Source organism: Coenobita brevimanus, chromosome 114, assembly GCF_032717465.1.
Source record: "Coenobita brevimanus isolate Jiangsu-jjx chromosome 114, ASM3271746v2, whole genome shotgun sequence".
Taxonomy (NCBI): Eukaryota; Metazoa; Arthropoda; class Malacostraca; order Decapoda; family Coenobitidae; genus Coenobita; species Coenobita brevimanus.
The window spans coordinates 7,637,843-7,659,424 of NC_137067.1; the positions used below are offsets into that span (position 1 = coordinate 7,637,843).

The following is a 21,582-nucleotide window of genomic DNA, read 5'->3' on the forward strand; positions in this document are numbered from 1 at the left end:
ACTGTTATCAGTTGAACTATAGTGGACTGTTAAGCTGTAATTTTCTCTAAAGTTAACCCCTTCAGTCTGCTGATAATTTTCCAGTTTATTTGTGCTACTAGCAGAAATTTTATTCAGATCAGGATTGACTTTGAACTGCAATAGGCAGTTTTTCTTTTCATTACAATGGCTTAACCTTTACTTTATTGAATTTTTGTTTTATTCTTGCTCCAATAGTCAGATTTGATAAATGTAACTTAACCCCTACTTTATGCCATTTCTGTTTTGTTCTTGCTACATTAGTCAGAACTGATATACAGTATTTTGGAGGGACATTAGAATTTCTTTTACAACCTAATTGCCTGGCCAAGCAGAATAAACTCATTCGACAGTGGCAATAATAAAATTTAAAAAGTACATAATAGATTGAAGGGGTTATTAAGAAAATTCATCATCATCCAGGCCTCTCACATCCTGAGGTGAAAATTTTGTTTGGTAGATGCATGATTTTATTTATATCGGCATATGCCACAGAGTCTGGCATGGATGATGCAGAAAAAGATAGACAACTTGATATGCATAATAAGTGGTATGGGGATGATAAGATTGTAGTTTGGGGAGGACAGTTAAATGGTCATGTGGGTGAAGCACCTCAAGGATATGAAGGGGAACATGGGGTGTGTGCATAAGGTACTAGGAATGTGGAAGGGTGAAAGGATACTTGAATTTGGGAAGGCAGCAAACATGATTGTATGCAACATGGTTTTCAGGAAGAGAGAGAGTAGGGTAATTACATATGGGTCCAGGGAAAATAGTAGCCAGATTGACTATTTCCTAGTCAGGAGGGTTGATAGGAGGTTGGTGAGGGATGTTAGAGTTATAGGAAGCAAAGAGTGTGTGCAGGAACACAGATTACTGGTATGTGACATGGTGGGTGTTGAAGAAGAGGACCTATGGACCTAGAAGGAAAATATGGAAGTTGAAAAACTAAGCAGTAAGGGATGCCTTCTGTAGCGAGAAGAGTAGAGTGGTGGCTGAACAGGAAGCTGTTAATGGAAGTGTTAATGAGCAGTACAAAACTCTCAAGGGCAGTCTCCTGAGTTACAGATTCAGTGTGTGGTTGGACGAGAGGCCCCCCCAAGATATAAGGTAACATGGTTGTGGGTTGAGGGTGTAGAAGCGGCAGTTAAGGAGAAAAGAAAGCTGTTTTGAGAATGGAAAAGGGGTGGTAACAAAGAGAAATACTTGGCTGCCAAGCTTAAGAAAGAGGTATACAGGGCAGAATCTGAGTCTCAGAGACCTTTACTGGATAAAGTAAACTATGTTGAATGGAAGAATACGATATTTAATGTGGCATATTAGTTGAAAAGGGAAAACAGGGGAATTAAAGTGAGCTGTGTGTGAAGAATGATGAAGGAAAGGTAGTGGTGAACAGTGAGGATATGAAAGATGCCTGGAGAGAGAGTTATAACTGGGTACTGAATGAGGAGTTTGACTGGAACAAGGAGGGTTTGAAGTCAGCGGATCCAGCATTTGGCCCTTGGCCTTTGACTGATTCTACTACTGTGAGCAGGGCCATAGGCAGGATGCAGTTGGGGAAGGTGGCCAGTGTGTCTGAGTTCACTGCTGTAATATTGAAGGCCTTAGAAGATTTAGGAGTAGCGTTAGTTCGTGATTTGAGTGTGATTGTAAATGTGGGAAAGGCAATGCCCAGGAAAGAGGAAATTATAGAGGCATAAAACTTTTGGACCCGATAATGAAAGTAATGGGGAGAGTTCTAGAAGATATGATTAGAGAGAGATTGAGTATTGAAGAGATGCAGTTGGGTTTATGCTGGGCAAAGGGATCGCTAATGCCATGTTCATTGTTTGAAAGCTTCAGGAACAATATAAAGAAAAGAAAAGAGATCCTTCTGCCTATGGGTGACTCTACACTGAGTGACAAGCCAAATGGTTTCATGTACACCAGGAAACCATTTACTACACTGGGTGGTAACCATGTAACCAAATTATGGTGCCTCGTGGTTTAGTGGGTAATTAACCCCTTAAACGCGGATCGTCGCATTTGCGACGGTCGGCCCAAAGGACAGAACGGCGGATCATCGCGTTTGCGATTTGAGTAAATTTTGAATAACCGCGGGCAAGCAGGCTCCAGCTGGTATTGTCTATCAGTACCACCACCCTCTAGCTACAACTAGCATACTTTACCTTTATACTACTGACCTCAGTTGTTGCCAAATATCGCGTTTTCCCCCCGTCCCCCCCCCACCACGGCCCAGCCAGCCTGGCTGTGATACATGGCAGCGATCTGAACGCTCAGAACTGTAAATCTGCGCTCTCCTCTTACAAGCAGTTTATGCTACTAGGAAACGCTTGTTTCCCCAGTTGTAACACTAGCTTTTTTTCTCACGGTTTGCCCCTGTTTAGCGTCAGTTTACTGCAGGCTTTCAAAGTGAGATTATGGCGAGTTCTAGCTCTTCCCAGTCAGTGCAAGCAGCCGACAGGAACGAGAATAAAGTGGCGGACGTAAGGCAGAATAAAAAGCGCGCCGTGGTGATCTTTTGGGAAGTAATATGATTGAAAATATTGTAGTATACATGTTTTTAGCTGTGAAAATGGAAATGTTTGTTGAGTGACGGGAAGACCGCCGCCACAGTGCATGTCGGCCGTACGCTTCGTTGATTTTAGCCTTATTTTCAGTGCTTATTGTACAAATACGGATTCCTAACTACCTTTACGTTGTAGTATAAAGTTTACTGTGACAGAATAAGGCTGTGGTAGAGGGGAAACCGGGTTGCTGGAGGTGTGAAAGTGAAGATTTGGTTACCCAACTTTGCAAGTCTCCACAAGTCCTTGGGTAGTCCACGAAGGCTCAACATATGTCTCAGGAGAAAGCTGAATGTAAGTACTATATGCCATAAAAATTTTAATGCTCTAGGGTTAATCTCTGATTTTTGGCAAATATTTTCCCACAGGTACTCAGACCCCGCTACAACCCCGCCACAGTGGGGGGGTCGGCTGTACACAGCCACGTTTAAGGGGTTAAGGCGCTCCAGTCAGATTGAGCCTGTGTAGGTTTATATCCAAGGGGTGGTTGAGATTTAATGCTCAAGTAATGCCTCTCAGGGATGAGTGATGCTGGTCACTTTCATCTTAAATGTTAGGACCAACTTGCCTAACCCTGAGCTCCTCTGCTCCTTATGGGGCAACACTGAATTGGATGATGGATGGAAAAGAGATATATAATTTGTTTTTGTTGATTTGGAGATGGCCCTTGACAGTGTCCTTAGGGAGGTGGTGAAGTGGGCAGTGCGATAGCTTTGGATCAAGGAATGGCTGGTTAAGAGTGTTTATGGCTATGTATGTGGGTCCTCACACCCAGATGAGAGTGAATGGAGCTTGGAGTGATGAGTTGTCTGTGAATGCTGGCATGCATCATGGATTAGTCTTGAGCCCATTATTGTTTATCATGGTGTTTGAAGCCCTCTCACATGACTTCAGAAATGGACTTCCATGGGAGGTATTATATGTTGTTGATTTGGTGTGGATTGCAGAAAATGAAAGGGAGGTGGGGGAAAGATTTAAGAAGTGGAGAGATTGTATGGAGCGCAAGGGCTTGAGAGTAAATGCAGGTAAATCATAAGTGATGGTGTCTTGGGTTAGTGGCAGTACTGTCAAAGAAGAGGGAGAACAATGAGGGAGAATGGCCATGAGCGATTTGCCACAAGGGCATGGGAAGTAATTACATCTTGTGCAGTATTTGTGATATGTGGGTGCATAAGAGATGTAGTGGTATTAGAGGTAGACTGCAAAATAATGCTGATTTTTTGTGTGGTGTGTCGTGGAAAGCACGTGGAGATTGTCAGGTGTGAAAGGATTGATCTTGCTGGTGAGTCTCTTTAGTGTGTGGAAGAGTTTTTTTTTTTTACATAGGAGACATGTTATGTGCTGGTGGTGGGTCTGGAGCTAGCTCTGTGGTTCGAGTGAGGAATGGTTGGAAGATGTTCAGGGAGCTGTTGCCTTTGCTGACATGGAGTGGGTTTTCCCTCCATGCTAAGGGATTTTTGCATGGCAGAATGTAAGAGCATAGTAGAAGAAAGATTGGGAAGGTATGAGCTAGAGCAGATGGAAGGGGTGGAAGACGTATGTAAGATATTCATGGAAGAGATAGGCGCAGGGTGTGAGGTGGTTTGTGGAGTGAGGAGAAGATGCAAGGGTGTGCAAGGGACAGCATGGCAGAATGATGAGGTGAAACGAGCTGTGGAACAAAAGAAGAAGGCATATAGTGAATGGTTAGTGAGTAGAGGTAGGGGAGAAGATGAGAGAGAGAAGAGAGAGGTATATGTGAGCTGGAGAAGGGAGGTGAAGAGACTGGTGAAGGAGAATAAGAAGAAAGTGGATGAAGAGATTGGGAGGAATCTGAGTGTGAAATGGAGGGAGAGTAAGAAATTGTTTTGGAAGGAGGTAAAGAAAGTAAGGCAGTGTCAAAGGGGAAATAGTAGGGGAGTGAAAGATAGGAATAATAGATTTTTGGAGGAGAAGAGAGAAAAATTGAGGAGATAGAAGGAGCACTTTGAGGATTTGTTGAATGTAGAGAGTGAGAGCAGTGCGAGTATAAGTGGTTGGGGAATGGCTGGGAGAAGAAGAGATGAGAGGAGGGAGGAAGAGATCAGTAGGGCAGAAGTAGTGGAAGCAATGAAGATCAAGTTGGGAAAGGCCCCAGGAATTGATGGAGTGTGCGGTGAAATGCAGAGGTATGGGGGTGAGATTGTTGTGGAGTGGATATGGAAGTTGTGTAGATTGGCATGGGAAGAGGGAAGGGTTCCAGAGGACTGGAAATCAGGTATAATTGTTCCTTTATATAAAGGAAAAAGGGAGAGAGAAGTATGTGGTAACCACAGGGGTATTTGCCTTCTTAGTGTGACTGGTAAAATATATGGTAGAATACTCATTGATAGGGTTAGACATGTGACAGAAGAGCTAGTTGGAGAAGAACAAGGGGGATATAGGAAGGGAAAAGGTGTGTAGATGAGATATTTGTTCTAAGATGTTTAGTGGAGAAGTATCTAGAGAAAGGAAAGAAAGTGTATGCTGCCTTCATGGACTTGGAGAAAGCTTATGACAGAATAGATAGGCAAGGTATGTGGAAGGTATTAAGAATATATGGAGTGGAGGGGAAATTGTTGAGTGTTGTGAAGAGTATGTAAGAAGGAGCTAGGGCTATGATGCGAGTGGAGGGTGAGCTGAATGAGTTCTTTTATCTCCATGTAGGACTGAAACAGATTTGTGTGATGTCTCCATGACTGTTTAATATATACATGGATGGGGTTGTAAAGAAGGTACAAGGTAGAGCAATGGATGTGGGGGTGGCTCTAATGAATGAGGGTGAGATTTGGAAGATTCCGGTATTGCTGTTTGCTGATGATACAGTATTGTTGAGTGAAGATGAATGGGAGTTGCAAGGTTTGGTGAATGAATTTGGGACAGTGTGTAGGAGGAGGAAGCTGAAAGTTAATGTAAACCAAAGTAAATTTATGGTGTTTGAGAGGAATGAAGTCACAGAATGTACAGTGAGGTTGGATGGTGAGGATATGGAGAATGTGAGTGCATTCAAGTACTTGGGTAGTGTGATGAGTAAGGATGGAACTTTGGGGGATGAAGTGCGTGAAAGGGTACAGCAGGGAAGGAAGGTTGTTGGTTCACTGGAAGCAGTGATGAGAAATAGGGAGGTGAGTATGGAAGTTAAGAAGTCACTGCATGATAGTATTGTGATCCCTACCCTGACATATGGAAGTGAGGCGTGGACCTTGCAAGAGGGGAACAAGTCAAGAGTGAGAGCAGTGGAAATGAGTTACTTGAGAGGAGCATGTGGAGTGACATGGAGGGACAGGTTGACGAATGAAGAAGTGAAAGAACGTTGTGGGGTGGATGTGGATGTGGTTGAGAAGATTAGGAGAAATACACTGAGGTGGTTTGGACATGTGGAGAGGATGGAGAATGATAGACTGACTAAGAGGGTGTATGTAGGTGAGGTGGAGGGAGGGGTAGACTGAGGATGAGGTGGATGGATGGAGTTGAGAGGTATATGAGGGAGGAGGGGGTGAGTTGGGGGGAGGGTTGTCAAATGGTGGGTGACAGAGCGATTTGGAGGCGTTATTTCTGTGGCCACCCTTGTGGGATTAGGCATCAGGCTATAGATAGATAGATAGATAGATGTATGAGGAGTGTAATGCTGTCTGGTTAATGGGACCTGGGCAGTTAAGAAAGAGGATCTTCATAGGCGCAGACTTAAAGAAATGACACTTATTAGGTGGATGTGTTGTGCATCCTTGAACATGTTGCCTGGAGGGGCTAGGTTTAATAAGGAAGAGTTGAGAGGAAGGATGGGACTGGAGTGTTTTGGTGTTGTGATGAGGAAAGGTAGATTGATGTGATTTGGGCATGTGGAGAGGATGAAGGATGACAGTTGGGTACAGAAAATGAGAAATGTGAACATTAGGGGTGGGGTTGCGAGAGGCAGACTGAAAAAGGCTTGGGATGAGGTCATAAAGTGTGACCTCAGGGATAAGGGACAATTAGGGAGGCTGTCAGAGATTGAGCAGCGCGGAGAGCCACCATTATGTGATGAAGGCCAATGCATGCAAGCATGTTGGAGCCTTTATAAATGGAACAAAACAAAATGATGCAGTATATATCGAATGAGATCCTAACCAAACTTTGCCCAGTTGAATGAGCCACTCTCCCATTCACTCACCATCTAAGCCCCCCAAATCCTGGAAAAAATAGAATAATAAATCCATGCTAATAAGTGTAATGCAGACCTAATGTATCCTTGCATATACCAGAAATGCTGTACATCTTCTTGGAGGCTTTCAGCTTGTGTGTTGAGAGGATTCAGTCTCCATTAACCCCTTTTCGAACCAGATTTTTCCCCAAAATGAATAAAATGATCTGAAAGTAGCAGTAATAAAATTAAAAAAATATATGTAATCATATGGAATGGATTCATGACAAAAAAAAAAACATCATTTACTGTTTGTCCTATTGCAGATAACAATGTACATTGTGTACAAGGCATGACATGGGAACAATTTGTTTGTGTTCATCTTCTCCAGAATGAGCATGTACAAGTGTACAGTAACACTCCAGGTTTCGTGGCATCCAGATTGGCAAAATCGTATTGGCGTCAGCCATCAAATATTCCCCTGATTGCACATTTGCGACTAAAAAACGCACTTTCACGCCCTCTGGCAGCACAAGTATCGGATTCTCGCCACAGTGACACCAGCGCCAACACTCAATTTCGGCCTATTTCCAGCACATATTCAGTGTCTCCGCACGTTGAGTGTTACACTCTCGTGGCCTTGATTAGTAATTGACAGAAATAAGTCATCTTGAGTTTCAAGTGGAGCTGGAGGTGGGCTGGATGATAATGGAAATGGTGTAAGAAGGCGTGAACCTGGAACAGCAGGTGCTGAAAGGAAGGCTAAGTGTGACTACTGCAATAACAGAGTGAATGTGCTGCCTCAAAGGGCGCAACAACAAGGGAGTGGTGGTGATGGAGACGGTATTGGAGGCAGTGGTGGGGCCCACTAGTCCTACCCAGAGCCTTGGATACCCAAGTCCATTAAGCCCTTCACTCTGGTCTTGCTAGTGAATGTTATGTTTGAATGGAGTGAGTATGTGTGTTACACACTTAAGTGATATTGCTAATACATACTGTATTATTTAAGTGTTCTTTATGATGTTTTTAGTTTTATTGTTAATGTTACTTTATGATTGAATGTGTTAATAGAAACATTTCAGGTAACTTTAGCATATATTTAAAGTAGGAAGTACACTGGGGGGGTGATTTTTCTTACAAGTGCAATCCCTATTAGCTTATTTCCCATAAGGTCATGGCCCCTACTTTGGCGGAATCAACTTTGGCAGCACTTTTCACCATCCCTATTAGGCGTGAAATCTGTTGCTTTATTGTACTGTAGAAGGATAGATAGGTGGAGAGTAACTGGATTGAAATGTTTAATAACAGAATAGATTTGACAAAGCTGTATCATTGCAGATAACACTGTACAACATCTTCTATGAGGCATTCAGCTTGTGTACATCTGTTGTGGTGCAGGACTCCAATGGACATATCACACATGCCCGCAACCTTGATAACGGAGCCTTCCTTGGGTATGGTGTCACACTTATGTCTAGATTTAGTAAGAGAATATGAACTGTAGCCTCATTAGGATAGGAGACTTCTTAGCCTCTCTTCCTCACAGTAGTGATTTACTGTAGTTTATACATCCCCCTGGACATGTTACACATCCCTGCAACCTTGACAAAAAGCATTTCTTGGGAGTGTTGTTGTTGTTGTTGTTGTTGTTGTTTTTGTCCCTGACTCATTAAATGTCAATCCAGTAGACTGCGGTATGAAGCCGCCCTTTTGTAGTCCACCATTCTCCTTCCAGGGATAGGGAGGGAGTTGAGGTTGCTTTGTTTTTTCATTTATAAAGACTCAAACATACTTACATGCATTGGCCTTGGTCATCTAATGGTGACTTTCCATGCTGGTTAACCTCTAGCAGCTTCTATTTTCAGTCCCATAACCCAGAGGATGCATATTATGTCCTCATCCCAAGCATTTTTTGGTTTGTCTCTTGCAACTCTGCCCTCAGCTTACCTCTTATCTTCCTTACTCAGTTGTCATCGTTCATCCTCTCCACATGCCCAAACCATCTCAGTCTACTCCTTATCACAACACTAATACATTCAAATCCTTTTCTTCACCTCAACTCTTTATTCTCATTCCTAACTCCCCCCCTTCCGGCCTGTCATTCAAAGATGTGCTTTCTGCACATCCATCTAATCATTGTCGTCTCTGTACATTTGAGCCAAGGAATATCCTTCTCCTTTATCGTCCAAGTCTTACTACCATACAGCATTGCACTGCTAACACACACTGCATACAAGTATCCCATAGCACAGAGAGAGAGCCCTCTCAGTGTCAAGAGAGGCAACAACTCCCTGAACTTCTTTGAACCACGTCTTACGCTTGCCACTGAGCTAGCTCCAGCCCCACCTCCAGTACATATCATGTCCCCTAAATAACAAAGCTCCTCCACACACTCAAGAGACTCTCCAGCAAGATAATCCTTTTTTACCTCTGCAGGCTCTCCCCCACACGCCGCACACACAAAATTAGTACAAACTTATTATGCAGAGTACTTCTAACTCCACTACATCTTTTATGTACTCACTTACCTCAAACACTGAATAAAGTGGAGTTACTTCGCACACCCTTGTGACAAACTGCACATGATCACATTACCTTAGCTTTGACAGTAGGCTACTCTTACCTGCCCTAGGTATAAATCATTTTTGTCTTTTCCAGATTTACTCTCAAACCTTTGTACCCCATTCCATCGCTTCACTTGATAAAGCTTCCCTCCATTACCCTAATGGCAGCATTATTATAATTTTGAGAGCAACAGTATACACAGCAGTATCCAGGATCATTGTTGCAATGAAATGAATGCAGTCTGTGCAGAGGGGTTTATTCCATCTTGGTGTAAGGTGATTTGTACTAGCATAGTGGCTCAGGATTTTTTTATCAGTTAACACAGTTTCTTTTTTGGTTTTGAATTCTGCTTTTACTGATGGGTTTTCATGTGTTTTGAATGTTTTTTTATGCATGGTTTTTTTGTAAGTACCCTATTATGCCATTGTCTCCCCCACTGCTCCATCGTCACCATGGCAAAACAAAGCATTTTTGACGGCAAGTATAAAAAATCAGTTGAAAAACATGAAAACCCTCAAGAAAAGCTGATTATTACATTATTGTAACCACCCAGACTGACACTAAACATAACCTTGAAAGCCGCTCAGACCTTCCATGTGCTTACCTTCTCAGGAACAGACATTACTCTGAAAGGTGCTGTTTTGGCTGTTCAGCCAACTTGCCACATTTGGGTATGGAAAATGCCCAGATCTCCCAGGCATGTGCACTCTTTATCTTGTTGTGGAGAGAAGCTGTGTCTGATAATACTGCCACAAATGCTTCTGGTTATTCCAGCATAAGTTACCACACTCTGACCACTCCACCATACCCAATAAAACATTGTGCTTTAGCAAAAGTCCAGACTGATCAAATTATTCTGAAAACAAAGGCTAACAATTTTGTAGAGAAAATGCGTACACTCATGACATACGGACATTTTGAAAATTGCTTAGTGCGGCTTTGTGGGGAGTAGGCCTGTGTCACCTTGACATCCATCTGGTTGTGTTATGTTGTTAGTGGCCTCTCATCGGAGGGAGTTGAGATATTCGAATGGTAGCATTGCAGCATCCTCATTGTCTGATTTAAAGCATCTCCCAGGAATCAGAGCAAAAAGATTGACAGGGGGCAGCATGATTGGAAATAATTTTAAGCAAGCTATCATCGGGTCAAGATCTCCCCTTACTTATGTAAGTTATGTGATAGAAATAAAGTCCCCATAAGGATACATTTCTAAAGGAAATATCCTAGAGATGACCCACCAGTTTTGACACCAAAGTATCATAGAAGAGACCAAGAATACCTTTGGGTTACTTTGTGATAAACTAAAAGGATCCTATGATTCACTAGTATGTTTGTTTGTTCATTGTTTGAGGGGATATGTTAAGTGTTAGAGGTGACGGCAACATGGGTCTTGTAGGTATATGTTTGTGATTTGGTGAGAGAAGAAATGACCTTCTAATATTTTGTAACTTTTTCAACATTCTTTCATCACATCCACAGTCTCATCAGTCATGGGGCTATTAGCAAATTTTCATCCTGAATATATGTCATGAAAAGCAAAAGTGGGTTCATGAAGCACATATGCATTCTGAGATGATAAAGAGTGTTACAGGAAGCAAGAAAATTACACGTATAACACATAAACAAAATCTACCTATCTCTCTATAGTCCGACGCCCTAATCCTCAAAGGGTGGCCGCAGACGAAACGCCTCCAAGTCACTCTGTCACCCACCATTTGACTGCCCTCCCCTAGCTCACTCCCCCCCTCCCTCATATACCTCTCAACTCCATCCCTCCACCTCATCCTTGGTCTCCCCCTCCCTCTCCCTCCTTCCATTTCACCTACATACACCCTCTTAGTCAGTCTTTCATTCTCCATTCTTTCCACATGTCCAAACCACCTCAGTGTATTTCTCCTAAATTTCTCAGTCACATCCACATCCACCCCACAATGGTCTTTCACTTCATTCATCAACTTGTCCCTCCATGTCACTCCACATGCTCCACTCAGGTAACTCATTTCCACTGCTCTCACTCTTGACTTGTTCCCTTCTAGCAAGGTCCACGCCTCACTTCCATACATCAGGGTAGGGATCACAATACTGTACTATCATGCAGTGACTTCTTAACTTCCATACTCACCTCCCTATTTCTCATCACTGCTTTCAGTGAACCAACAACCTTCCTTCCCTGCTGTACCCTTTCAATCACAAAATTCGTTTTCGTTTTCATTTTTAAAGGCTCCAACATGCTTGCATGTGTTGGCCTTGGTCACCTAATGGCGGCTCTTCACGCTGCACGATCCATTGCAGCCTCCCTGTTCAGTCCCTTAACCCTAAGGTCACACTTAATGACCTCGTCCCATGTCTTTCTCGGTCTACCCCTCATAACCCCAGCCCCAATATTAACACTTCTCACCTTCCTCACCCAAATGACAAAATGCTTAGCAATAAAAAGAAAGTGCCAAAATCAGTAAAAAAGAAGTTAATAATATTAAGTAGAGAAATGTTATCAATGTAAGTAAATCAGCCTGTGTAGAAATTTTGACAATACAGTGGGCCCATATTTTTGCAGGTGTTGATTATGCTAATCACCTTTTACACAGGACCCCCAGTCTCAACCCTTTTAATTTTTGTGCTGGCTATTACGGGGTTTACACAGAAAGGTTGTGGCAGTCAACCCCGGATCTCCAGCTTCAACATTCATAACACCTGCACAGTGATGTGGTGGTCATGGAAGACTGATGCATGCACACACACCACTCTTGGTGTTCTCCCTCTGTCCCTTTCACTCGTACTGACTGCGTATTGTGTCCTGACCTCGACTCATGTACACTTAAGAATCCCGTGTAATCTGCTGCCATTGTAATTGAGCATGGATGGATAAAGCTGTTACCCCACACTACCTTATGGCCCCACCTCTGATGATCACAGATATTCTGAGAGAGGTGGTGGAGCTGTTAAGACGCATCCCAAGAGAAAGTTTTGAAGACATTATGAGAGAGGATATCCTGCAACTTGTTGGGTCAGAGGCATCAGTGACAGTGGACAGCATCATGAGTGAGATGGAGGAGGAGAAAGAGATACAGGAGAAAGAAATATCAGTGGAACAGACACTCCCACCTACAAGCAACTTAGTCACATCCTTGAGGCAGCAGACATCTTGAAGGATTCCTACCTGAGCCTGAATCTCACAACTGAGACGTTGTATGCCATTTAGGCAGACATTGACATGATTGGGGCTGATGAAAAGCAGTTGTTAAATAAGATCAGTCAGTCCTCCCAGCAACTTATTACTTACTTCATTAATCAACCAGCACTATGTCAGCCACCGTTGCCTTTCCTCTTATAGCCAGGACCTTCTCTTGCACCAGACACTGCACTGGACTAACCTGTTGATGTTGCGGGGGGGGGGGGGATATATATATATTTTTTTTTTTAGCTCTTCAGGGGTTATAGGTACTACTTATTCCCCCCCTCCTGTAGCTCCCAGCATCAGATGCCCCCTCCCAACACAGCTTGACAAATAATTTCTGCTACTGTGTCAAGGTGTGTTTTGATTCTACTGTTACCACGTTGAGTACACCGCTTCCCGTTCGATCAGCGAAGTTAAGCAACGTTGGGTCTGGTTAGTACTTGGATGGGTGACCGCCTGGGAACACCAGATGCTGTTGGCATCCCTACGTCAAGTGGGGTTGGTGGAGGATTAGTGCCCCTCCCTGTAAAACAATTAACTCTAAGCCCTTGGCCACCCTGTCTGGGATACATGGCGTCTGGCAATGAATGTATGAATGAATGTTATTACTTCTGTTCTTGTACAGTCAGTATTTAATCATTGTAGGTTTATGCATGTATCTGATGTGGTGCAACTTTCAGTAGGCCATCGTAGGGACTTTATAAAAATTCTGGAAGTCATTCCCCACATTTGCCATATAACAATGTATACTGTGGGGCCATTGATGTGGAATCTATTTACGGAGGGACCTTACCCCCCACATTACCCTCATAAAACAAAGTCTCCCTGTTTGTACAGTACAGTATTAGAAAACTTCTGAAGCCGAATGGATGTGTGGTTTATTGGTTGACAGTTCTTCGACAGTTATGCTTTCTGTTTTTTATTCTGGAACTTTTAAACTTAATAAAAAATGTGTCATTGGTCAGAAAGAAAAAAAAGCCTATTATTTATGATATGTTGTGACTAGAGGGATATAAACAATTTTCCCAAACCCTCTAATGACAACAGTATTTTTTTATTTTCTTTGCTGCCTCCATATTTCTTTTTTCAACTATGGAGTAACCTCTGGTGGTAGTTGATGCTGCCTACCATTCATTTCATTTTGTTCTTGAAGGCTCCATCATGCTTGCATGCATCAGCCTTGATCACCTAATGGCTGCTCTCCATGCTGCTCAATCTATGGCGGCCTTCCTGTTCAGATCCTTAACCCTGAGGTCACAATGACCTTGTCCCACATCTTTTTCTGTCTACCCATCGCAACCCCACCCCTAGTATTAATGCTTCTCACTTTCTGCACCCAATTATCATCCCCCATCCTCTCCACATGTCCAGACCACCTCAATCTGCCTCACTTCATCACGGCACCAATACACTCCAGTCCTATCCTACCGCTCAACTCTTCCATTGTAAACCCAGCCCCCCCCCAGGCCTTGCACACAGAGACGTACTGCACATCCATCTAATAATCGTCATTTTTGTACGTTTGAGCCTGCGAATATCCTCTTCTTTTACTGCCCAGGTCCTACTACCATACAGTTTTACACTCCTAACACATACTGCATACAAAAATACCTTAGCATGTAAGGAGAGCCCTCTCATTGTCAGGAGAGGCAACAGCTCCCTGAACTTCTTCCAACCACTTCTCACCCTAGCCACAGAGTTAGCTCCAGCCCCACCTCCAGCACATAACTTATCTCCCAAATAACAAAGCTCTTCCACATACTCAAGAGACTCACCGACAAGTTTAATCCTTTCTGTCTATCTGTTGCCAGATGCCATAATCCCGAAAGGGGTGGCGATTTGGCTTTGAGTTACTTGTTTTACGGGTAGGGGCACTAACCTTCCATCAACCCACTTGTTGACACATAGGCAGCTCATCCCTATGGTTTGGTTATATGATTACTACCCAGTGTTGTAAATGGTTTCTTGGCTTACAGGAAACCATTTGACTTGTCACTCAATGTAAAGCCACCTGTAAAGGAAAGAAAAGCAATTAGAAGTGACAGGAAAGATGGGAGAAATAGGAAGAGAGGAGGGCAGGCACAGAAAAAGTATGATAAAGGCTAAGGAAGAAGTAGGCAGCACTACATCAAGTGAGTGGATGATGGTCATGCCTGACAATCTCCACCTTCTCTCCCCGACATGCTGCACACATAAAATCAGCATGATCTTGCAGTCTGCCTCTAATACCACTACATCTCTTATACACCCACTTATCACAAACACAGCACAAGATGGAATTACTGTACTTCCCACGTCCTTGTGGCAAATTGCACATGGCCATTCTCCTTCTTTGACAGTACCGCCACCAACCCTGGATATCATCATTTTTGTGTTATCTACATTTAGTCCATAATGTAGTCATTGGCTTGAAAGGTTTAAACCATTGCAGTCTTGATAACACCTATATTTCTGCCATTTTCTTGCAGTTGGGACAGCAGCAACCACACATGGCGTGTTTCTGAACTGCTTCGGCCGGTCACAGTTCAGTTAGACTGGAAAAAAGACAATATAACAGTGTTCCACTCCATCAACTTTGCTGGCTACATTGGTGTTTTGACTGGAGTTAAAAAGGTGGGTGATATGAGGTTTAGTATAGACAAATATGACGTGAGGCTGGTGTTTAAAGTAGCCCTTGGGAGAAACTACCATAGAAGTAATCTATCTATCTATTGCCAGACGCCTCAATCCCATTTGGGGTGGCCACAAACAAATCACCTCCAAGTTGCCCTGTCCCCCGCCATTTCACTGCCCTGCTCCCAACTCACACACCCCTCTCATATACCTCTCCATCCCATCCCTCCATCTCATCCTTGGCCTCCCCCTCCCTCTTCCCCCCTCCACCTCGCTCACATACACTCTCTTCGTCAGTCTTTCACCCTCCATCCTCTCCACATGGCCAAACCACCTCAGTGTGTTCCTCATAACGCTTCCTATCACATCCACATCCACACCACAACGCTCCTTTATATCCTTATTCGTCAGCCTGTCTTTCCATGTGACTCCACAGGCTCCTCTTAAATAACTCATTTCCACTGCTCTCACTCTTGACTTGTGTCCTTCCAACAACGTCCAAGCTTCACTTCCGTACGTTAGAGTTGGTATCACAATACTGTCATGTAGTAACTTTTTTACTTCCATGCTCACTTCCCTGTTTCTTATCACTGCTTTCAAAGAAGTAATATGGGACCAAATGTCAGGTAGCTGGCCTTGCATGGCAGTTTCAGGCAGGGAACCCTACCGCTTTTATTTATAGCTGACACAGTTGCTCATAGTTAGTAGCGGACAGGATCATAAAACTCACGTGGGCTTGTTTTATCAGATTGGACCACATTTTCAATTGGTACAAGGCTAGGAGTGAATGGGGAGTGAGTTGAGCAAAAGTAAGTAAGTGAGGAATGAGTAAGTGAGTGAATGAATGAATGAGTGAATTGGTGAATGATTGAGTGGGAATTGAGTGAGTGAGTGGGTAGTGAGTGAGTGAGTGGGAAGTGAGTGAGTGATTGGGGACTGAGTGAGTGAATGAGTGGGTGAGTAAATGGGGAGAGTGACTGATAAGTGGAGAATGAGTGTGTGTGTGAGCAAATGAGTGAGTGAGTGTGTGAATGAGAGTAAGTGAGAGGTCAGAGACCGAGTGAGTGAGTGAATGAATGAGAGTGAGTGGGGAGAGAGTGAGCAATAATACTAGTAGTAGTGGTGGTAGCAATAGTATTGGTAGTAGTAGTAGAAGAGCAACCTCACTTCGTTTGGCCAAGCAGATCCATCAACCACCAGCAAGCAATTGCCCCTGCAGGACCATCCTGTGCAGTGAACTGATGTTTCCTTGCAGTGGACAGCATCTTGTCACTGCAAGGCATAGGGAAGAGTGTGGAGGTTTTGTTCCTGGATGGATGCTGCATTTGCATCTCTTCACCAAGTTAACAGGTGCACCTCAGTAGGCTCCACATCACCCTGTTATTTGGTTATATGGTTACCAACCAGTGTTGTAAATGGTTTTCTTGGTTACAGGAAACCACTGGGCTAGTCACTTAGTGCAGCATTACTGTACCTTAGGAAGAAGTAAGCAGCACTACATCAAGTGAGTGGATGAGGGGAGTTAGTGAATGAGAGGGAAATAAATGAGTGGGGACTGAGTCGGTAGGTGGCAAAGGAGTGAGTGAGGATTGAGTGACTGAGTTAGAGAGTGAGGAGTGCATGAGTGAATGAGTGAGAGTGAATTGAGTAGGGAGAATTTGAGTGAGGGACTGCACAGTGAGTTAGTGAATGAGTGAGTCAATGATTGAGTGTGTGAGTGGGGAGCAAGTTAGTGTGTGAGTGTATGAATGGGGAGTGAGTGAGTGATTTTGTAAGTGGGGAGTGACTTAGTGAGTGTGTGTGTGATAAATAAGTGGGGAGGGAGAAAAGAGTTAAGCAAGAGTGGATAGAATGGGTGGAAAGAGAGTTTGGTACTGTATATGGTGGTGAGGGACAAGGAGGTGGATATACAAAATGGTGGGAGAAGGGATGCTTGGGTTAGAATGATGTTGAGAATTTGAGTGGACAGAGTGAGTCAGGAGGGAGGGAGGGAGGGAGGCAGTGAGGGAAGTGAGAAGGGGAGGAAGGAGGGAAAGCAGAGTGGGGATAAAGTTATATGGTGAGTTTTAGTGAGGGGGAGATGAGAACTGAATTAGAAAGTGAAAGGGAGAAAAAAAAGTGGAGAGGGGAGGAGTGGGAGGTAGTGTGAAGCTTGGCTTTTGTGAGTTTTTGTGGAAAACAAAGAGAAAGAAAGAGAGAAAAAAAGGAAAGGTGTGGATGGGCGGGAGAGTTATGACATTGTGTGCTATGGGTTGACAAGAAGTGAGGAGGAAGAGTTTGGGGAGAAAGGGGGTGATGAAAAGACTAGTGTGGAGGAAAGAAAGATGAGATAAGGATAGAAAAGGACGGAGAGGGTGACGGGAGGAAATGAAGAGATGAAATAAATAAAAGAGTGGGAAGATTTTTTCATTTTTTCATAAAACCTCTAACATGCTTGCATGCATCGGCCTTGGTTACCCAGCGGTGGATCTCTACACTGCTTGATATCTTGTCGCCTCTCTCTTGAGTCCCTTAACCCTGAGGTCACACTCTATGACCTCATCCCATGTCCCTTTTTAAGTCTGTCCCTTGCAACTCCACCCCCATCATTCAGACTTTGCATCCACTGCACCCAGTAGGCATCCTTCATCTCCACATACCCAAGCCATCTCAGTCTACATTTTATCACAAGATTAATACATTCATGTACTCTTGTTCCTCTCAACTCATCATTCACATTCCAAACCCTCTTAGGCCTGCCATTCATTGATGCACTGCACATTCATCAAATCATTTTCATCTCTATATGTTTGAGTCTACAAATATATTCCTCCTGCACTGCCTAAGTTTTATTACCATACAGCATTACACTCCTAACATTTTCTGTGTACATGGACCCCATAGCATGGAGGGAGAGTCCTCTCACTGTCAGGAAAGGCAGCATCTTCCTACATTTCTTCCAACCACTCCTTACCTTTGCAGTCAAGCTAGCTTCAGCCCCACCTCCAGCACATGTCCGCTAAATAACAGTACTCCTCCACACGCTCAGGAGACTTTCCAGCAAGATAATCCTGTTCTGCCTCCGCTTCTTTATGCTTTCTTCTACATACTGCACATTCAAAAGCAGCACTATCTTGCAGCCGACTTCTAATACCACTACATCTCTTGTGCACCCTCTTATTTCAGACACTGCACAAAATGGAGTTATTTCCTGCTCCTTTATGGCAAACTGCACATTGGCACCCTCCCCTTGCATCAATAGTACCTCCACCTGACTTAGATATCTAACTTTTTTTTATCAGCATTTTCCAGTCCAAACCTTGTGCCGTGTTCCATCTCACCACTTATAGATATGCTTCATGATCAACACCAAATTATCATCATGCAGCACTTCCCATGGGAGTCCAATTCTTATGTCTCATGAGAGAGCTTCAAGTGTCATGATAAATAATAAGGGGCTTAAAATGGACCCCTGATGCACAACAACATTGACAGAAATTTCATCACTAAAACTCCATTCACTCCCACCTCGGTGTGAACACCCCCATACATTACCATAACTTCTCCAACTAATCATTTCTCAATGCCAAGCATTTTTTTTTTTTCTTTGCCACCTCCCTGATCAGCAAAATTGAAGTACAACTCTATCATCCATTCTATATTATTTTCCTGATGTGGTCAGACATTGAATATATGCATCAGTTTTCCCATTGCTTGGCCTAAACCTAAACTGCATCACATCAGTATTCCTCCATCCCTTATCATACCTTCCAGAACTCTCTATTATCTTCATTATCTGGTTCAAAAGGTTTATGTCTCTGTAATTTGCTCTTTCCAAGGCATCATTCTTCTCCTTATACACATTTACAGTCACACTCTACAACCAGTCTTCTGGAGCAACACACTCATAATTGAAAGAATTTTAAAAATCAGTAGCTATACCCTTTCCCGTACCTCTGGAGGCCTTCAGCATCTGAAGAGTTAATCAAGACACACCCACCATCTTCATTCTGTCAGTTGCCTTGCCCATGGTACCAGTATTAAACAAAGGCTAATGGATCTGCCATCTCTTGAGTTTCCATGTTCTTGTCAAACTCATTATTCAACAGCCGGTTGTAATGCTCCATCCAAGGGTAAGGCAAGGAAAAGGAGATGAAGGAGAGGAGGGAGGAGGTTAGGCAAAGGGTGAGGAACTGAGAGAAATGATGCAGTGAAAGGAGGAAAGGATGGTGTTAAGAGGTGGAAAAGGGTGAGGGAGTAAGAAGAGGAAGAAAGCGAGGGGAGAAACATAGATGACAAGCAAAATGAGAGAGATGGAGAAGTGACAGAAAGGAGATAGCTGTATTATATGAGTAAGAATGAGATGGAATGAGGGGAAAGGGTAAGTAGTAAGACAAATGGTGGGGGAATACAAGGGAGAGTGGGGGATGGGATGGTGGTAGAAGATAGCACTGAGGTGATGGAAGGTTAAGAGAGAGGGACATGAGAGAGGAGGGGGAGAGGTAATAGGAAATAATATGGGGAGTAGGAGGGAGAGAGAATGGAGGGAGAAGCTGGGAAGAGGAGGAGAGACACAGGGCAAGAGGCGACATTGTAAAGAGGAGAAATGTGGAGTTCCAGAGGAATATTAGATTATTTGGCACTAGAGGGCACCTACTCATGGTGGCATTGTGTATCCCAGGCAAGGAGAAGTAATTGTGACTTCATCTTGGGAGCAAAACTTCCAGCACATAACATTCCCCCCAAATAAAAAAATTCTTCCACACGCTCAAGAGACTCACCCGCAAGATTAGTCCTTTCATGCATAATGATGTCTAAATGCTTTCTCCAACACACCACACACATGAAATTTGCATTATTTCGCAGTCAACCCCTCATACTACTACATCTCTTATTCCACTTTTCACAAATACTGCACAAAATGGAGTTACCATACTTCCCACACCCTTGTGGCAATATGCACACAGCCACTTTCCCTTTTGCTTTGACAATACCACCTCCAGCCCTAGATATCACTTTTGTTTTATCCATATTTGCTCTCAAACCCTTGTGTCTCATTCTGTCTCCCCTTTCCAAATAATAATAGTAATAATAATAATAATAATAATAATAATAATAATAACAAAAATAATGATAACCATCCATCCATCATCCAATCCTATTTTACCCCATGAGGAGTGTAGGAGCCCAGGGATAGGCAAATTGGTCCTGACATTTAAGATGAGAGTGACCAACCTCACTCATCCCTGAGTGGCATTACGTGAGCAATAAACCCCACAGGCTCAATCCGACTGGAGTGCCTTAATTACCCACTAAGCCACCAGGCACCATAATTTGGTTATATGGTTACCACCCAGAGTGGTAAATGGTTTCCTGGAATACAGGAAACCATTTGGCTTGTCACTCAGTGTAGAATCACCAATAGGCAGAAGGAAGAGGAAAGAATGAAGGAAAGAAAGACAGAAGAGGGAGTGTAAAGTCACCCATAGGCAGAAGGAAGAGGAAAGAGTGAAGGAAAGAAAGACAGAAGAGGAAGGAAGGAGGAAAGGGAAGGGCAGACACCCAAAGTAGCACTACATCAAGTGAGTGGCTGGTGAGTGCCCCCACCTCACTTACAGATTACTAATGGATAGCTTCCTATTTTGGTTTGTCCTTCAGCCATTATCTTTTTTCATTTTCCCTGATGTGCAGAATAATTCATTCCATAATTAAAAAACAATAGTCACCCCTTGCTTTGATATCTCCAATAAACACTCCATAACTCTTTGGCATGTATTCTCTCCTATTTAGTTGGTCCCAAGACTCCTTTTCTTCCATGCCTGTCATGTGTCATATACTGTACAGCACAAGATGTATATTCAGTAATCAGTTTCACCTTCACCATCTAAAGCATAAACTTGACATATGCACACTTCAGGTTGATAGGCAGTCATTCATTCCTCTCCAGTAATACATTAATCATCAACAGACTACCTCACTTTACTCCACCAACACATGCTCATACCAGACCATACACCTCACATCATCATCATCATCGTCATCATCATAATCATCATCATCATCATCATCATCATCATCATCATCATCATCATCATCATCATCATCATCATCCAGACCTCTTTTCCCACCCTAGGGCAGGGTGAGGATACACCTCACACCTTATATATCATCATATGCATGTCTTAACATATACATGTTGTGCCACAGACATGTCACACCATCATTAAATGTCACACCTTATACTTGTCATAACCTATACATCACCCTTTATACATGCATGGTAAGTGTAACAAAAGGTTTGGTTTATTTACAGGGTGCATTTAGCTTTTCCCTGGACAAGAGATTTGGATTCACCGGAGGCTTCATGGGTATTTTGGAGTGGGTCCTCTTTGGTGATCATGATCAAAGGTGTGTAATAAAATGTTGTTTGTATGAGTAAAGAATGTATAGTATACCAAAACTTATATAACTTTATAAAACTGCTACTGTAAATTGAGAGAAAATGGCTATTCAGCTATATAGACAGTACAGGAACTTAAAAAAATAGC

General features: G+C 43.2%; 1 protein-coding gene and 1 pseudogene across 1 annotated transcript in view; both read left to right on the forward strand.

Moving 5' to 3' along the window:
• LOC145418401 (acid ceramidase-like) overlaps window positions 1-21,582 on the forward strand; it is a 219,021-nt gene that overhangs the window by 106,175 nt on the left and 91,264 nt on the right. Inside the window, exons 6-8 of the mRNA XM_080286805.1 lie at window positions 8,041-8,156; window positions 14,911-15,055; window positions 21,348-21,442. Of these exons, the coding sequence (XP_080142931.1) occupies window positions 8,041-8,156; window positions 14,911-15,055; window positions 21,348-21,442 (356 nt within the window). The remainder of the gene's footprint in view (window positions 1-8,040; window positions 8,157-14,910; window positions 15,056-21,347; window positions 21,443-21,582) is intronic.
• On the forward strand, window positions 12,807-12,923 carry LOC145418494 (5S ribosomal RNA; annotated as a pseudogene).